The 3,985-nt window shown below is 44.9% G+C and overlaps 1 protein-coding gene across 3 annotated transcripts; it reads left to right on the top strand.

Annotated features, from left to right (window-relative positions):
- Positions 1-309: 309 nt before the first annotated feature.
- Positions 310-3,766, top strand: LOC145902375 (uncharacterized). Of its 3 annotated transcripts, XM_082990313.1 has the most exons (6): positions 310-718; positions 784-890; positions 1,216-1,327; positions 1,406-1,448; positions 2,119-2,249; positions 2,557-3,766. In XM_082990313.1, the coding sequence occupies exons 1-6, from the start codon at positions 360-362 to the stop codon at positions 2,666-2,668; spliced, it is 864 nt and encodes a 287-aa protein (XP_082846439.1). In that variant the 5' UTR covers positions 310-359; the 3' UTR covers positions 2,669-3,766. The 3 variants fall into 3 exon arrangements, with proteins under 3 accessions (XP_082846439.1, XP_082846442.1, XP_082846440.1); XM_082990316.1 differs by lacking the exon at positions 2,119-2,249; XM_082990314.1 differs by lacking the exon at positions 2,119-2,249 and having other exon boundaries at positions 3,302-3,766.
- The last annotated feature ends 219 nt before the right edge of the window (positions 3,767-3,985 follow it).

The raw sequence follows: 3,985 nt of genomic DNA on the forward strand, positions 1-3,985 counted from the left end.
AATAGGGCATCGCAGCCGTGAGCTGCACCCTTTTCGGACACCGCTTGTTAGATAAGTGAGTTGTAATTGTGGAAAGGTGGCCGGAAAGCAAATGTTCGGCGATTTGCGCCTCAAGCAACTGAGGAGTTCTGATTGCCCGTTCGCTTTTTCATTGACCTTGCCGACACAGGTGCGTTAGGTCGCTGGTTTGAAGTCGCCAGCTTGCAAGTGTGTATTCAACCTAAAATATTGTCTCGTGCTGGGGCGTGATGGAAAAGACATCGCATGAAAACTTTGTTTCTTTCAATAAATGCTTTACTTGGCAGATTCGTTAGCTTTAGTATTTTCAAGGTTTATTTTTTGTTCTCAAAAACAAAGCAATGTCAGACTGCGACCGACAAACCGCCGCCTACAGAACAGCGTTTGTTGCACAAAGCCGGGAATTTGGAGGATCAAGCAAAGTTGCCCCCACCTGCCGAAAGTTGGCAAAACTTTTCCGCGTGACCCAATGTGTGACTTGGGTCTTCGTTTTTGCTGCTTTAGTTTGCAAAGTCGAGGCAAGCTTTTGCGACCCAAACGACCCGTCCACTTGCGGATTCGGCGGCAAGTGCGTTCCCGTGCGCTCGATACCCGAGATTTCGATCAACGATTTTGCGGAGGAGCGATACATCTGCGAATGCCCCTCAGCACCGTGTTACGCTATATTGCCCAGGAAACCAGTGTGCGGATTGGAGAATGGGTAAGGGTAGTAGCGTAATATTTATTAAGGAAATGGTGTTTGTCAAAATGTTGCTTATTTTTCAGGGAAAAGAAAAACTATTACAATGAGTTGTGCCGGCTCATGAGACAGTGCCTGATCCAGGCTCCGATCAAACCGGTCTGCCTAGGTATCTGCAACGAAGATTGCCGACGTAAGTTGCTCTCTTTTCCTCGATTGTGCGTGATACATATTTGGCAGCACTGGCGCTTTTAAAAGCACGATGCGTTGAGCAATATCACAGCCGGCAGCCGTTGACCAAAAGGGCTGATGCAGGTTGCTATTACGCTTTACGCGGCTTTTTGTAAATGTCAAGCAACAGGAAGCTTTTTTATTTTTTAATAGTCCCTAATTTGACCATGTCCCCTTTGGGAACGCTCTCGCAATTTTTACAATCTCCCCCGAGAATTTCTGCTATTTTCATCTCATTAAATTGGGCTTTTTATGGAAAACGTATACCATGTTCCTTGTTTGTTTAGCTCTGGAGCCAAACATCGAACCCTGTAACGAAGCAGAACAGTCATATTGCAACTCAGAAGGAGGACTCTGTATGATACACAGGGGAACGCAAAACCCCCAGCCCTTCTGCAGGTAATACCCTTTGGAATATCACCTCTTGGTCACAGAAATTAGTTTTATCGTCAAACTAAATACCCCCTCTTCCCACAGGTGTTTCACAAGTTTTACTGGTGATCGATGCCAATTTAAATCGGTAAGTGGCTCAAGACAAGAACGTTATTGATTTGAAAAGTGTGGCAATTAGTTGGAAAATCAGTTGGCTACGTAATGTGGAAACAGCGTAATGCAATAATAAAGGGGCAACAAGTTGCAACTAATTGCCACATGTATATAAACTTTACACGTATATTTAACCTTTTTGCGAATTTGCATGCGTTACCGAGCACTAAACAAACGAATGCTGCTTTTGTCTTCGCCACCAGTTTACTGTTTGTCGCCGTATCTTCGGCGCTTACATTGAAACTATACTGTTTGAAGCATTGCATGGCGCGAGACCGTGAGGACGGTATTCGACAAAACCAAATAAACTGACCAGTGGCAACTGGGACGACAGTTTCCAACCGGGTTTTGTCGTCCCTAATGGTCAAATGCATGAACGCACACCTCGCGTATTAATCGATACGGCTTAATTCTGGTTAAGGACATAGAGCTGGTGGATGACTGCGTCACCAAGCGTTGCGCTGCGTCAGCGGAGCGCCAAGTCATTAACAAGCTTGCAATCGTCAAATAAGTCGCTAATTAATCCAGTATATCACTTACTTAACCCCGGCCATCGACGTGGGACGCATGAGTAACCTATACAGCGGTGGAACAATGAAAACCCTCGCGAACATATACTATATATCTCTATCTATACCACATAGACTGTAAGACTGAGAGGTGTCGGCGCGAAGACAGCGGAGACTATAAACTACAGATTAGGGTTCTACTTTTGCATTGGCCTACTTGGCCTAATGCTTGCCCTACAGACTGCATATTGCGTGGTTGCAAGAAGGTTAGTTTAATTTCCCGGGCTGTTTGGTATTAACTGGCCTTTTGAATGAGTGTATGTGATACATTAATCCCCCAGTACTTGGCCCTGTTTGTAACCTGTGCGCGAGGTGGTGAATGAAATGTCTAATCCGAAAAGCAAACGTGCTTAAAAACTGAAGCGATAACCAAAAATGTGCGAAGCACATTACCATATGTAACAGGAAAAGTGTTTCTAAGTCAAAGCTCGCGCCGTGCAATGCAAAACATACTAACCCCTTGTACAGTTTGCGCCTTTACCGCACACTGACCGTTGGCTTTGATTTCTATAGGCGCGGGTATTCCCCAGATAATGGCAACTGTTGTGGCGGTTGTGGGGCAGCGGATGCATCGGCCGACATGCCGAAACAGCTTCCCGCAACCGTTAGTAGCCGATCCAATTAACACGCGCCGAGCATGGTGAAGGGGCCGCTCGAGGGACGCATCTCATTTTTTCTTCGTGGCACAAAGGAAAGACCTGTGTGCCCACACTTCATCACTGCTGCTTCTATATGCCCGGCTTTCCCATTCATTGTCGACGCGGCAATTCACCAGCACTTTTTCCATTCTTTTCGCTCGTCATGCGATTTTCCACCTTCTTTATCACTGGCGGCGATTTTTCGGCCGCCGCCGCCATGCAAGCATTACCTGCGATACACTATAACAGGTATGACGGTGTTAGACAAGTTCATTGTGTTGCACAAGCGTTTTAAGACAATTTAGTACTCAAGATATCACCGAATTATTTTCGTCTTGTTGGCCATTTCTCGTTCTCTGCGTTAATGTAACAGTTTCTGCTTGTCATATAATGGCGCTTACACAAGAATCCTGTTTTCGTTTTATGCACTTATTTCTTCAACTGCCGCCCTGCCACCGTTTCCTTGCCTGCTGCCCTAATCATCGTGGGTTGTCAATAGACACCCTTTCTCTTTTGCGCAGACTTATTACTTTAATGGCAAGATAATAGTTGACCGTAAACAAATTGTTCATACTGTCTAATATAGTAGGTATTCGTAAACGTGTTTATCCCCATATTAGGAAGAAGAAAATGGCTCTCCTGCCAATAGCACCCAAACGGTGCCAACTACACGCTCGCGTTTATCAAGAAAACCTTTGTCCGGAGACCGATAAGATATACCCGAAACCGTGTATTTTTACCTTGCTTCCCCCGTATAACCAGAGCTCAGAAAAATGTTATTTTTGTCGCTTTTGTTTTTAGTGATGTTAAATTTTACCGACAGATCCGTTTAATATCATGTGTCGCATTTGCAGTATGTTTTGTCGCTAACTTATTGTCGACTGTTTTTCCCGCTAATTTATTGCAGAGATAGCGTATATATACCGCCTTGTGGAAGGTGCTGGAGATCTTGAGCGAATGGCTTGCGCCCAAACTCATTTCTCCCACCCGAAGCAGGCCAACTTCTTGCCCGCTTACCCTGTGAGGCAACTTTACTGATTGATTGCGCGCCCTTCATAGTCTTGTGTGTTGTGGAGTATTTATACGAGAATAAATTAATGAATTTATGGATATGAATGTGAAGGCTCAAGTGCTTCGTGGCAAGTTCGGCAGCCAAATGCGAAACAGGTACCCATGTTTTCAAAAAACCTCAACAAAGTACGACAGAAAACTTAATGAGCGGCCTGAATGTTTGTTGACACTCGTCATATTTCCATTTATAGTTCTTCACTGCGCCCACGCATAATCGTTGCTATTTTGGTTAC

Source organism: Ascidia mentula, chromosome 5 (assembly GCF_947561715.1).
Source record: "Ascidia mentula chromosome 5, kaAscMent1.1, whole genome shotgun sequence".
Lineage (NCBI taxonomy): Eukaryota > Metazoa > Chordata > Ascidiacea > Phlebobranchia > Ascidiidae > Ascidia > Ascidia mentula.

Bases quoted from the DNA above. Each gene is read 5' to 3' on its own strand.
- LOC145902375 (XM_082990313.1), top strand. From the start codon at position 360: ATGTCAGACTGCGACCGACAAACCGCCGCCTACAGAACAGCGTTTGTT. The intron at 1,328-1,405 runs GTAATACCCTTT...CTCTTCCCACAG, and splicing joins AACCCCCAGCCCTTCTGCAG to GTGTTTCACAAGTTTTACTG. The intron at 2,250-2,556 runs GTTAGTTTAATT...TGATTTCTATAG, and splicing joins TATTGCGTGGTTGCAAGAAG to GCGCGGGTATTCCCCAGATA.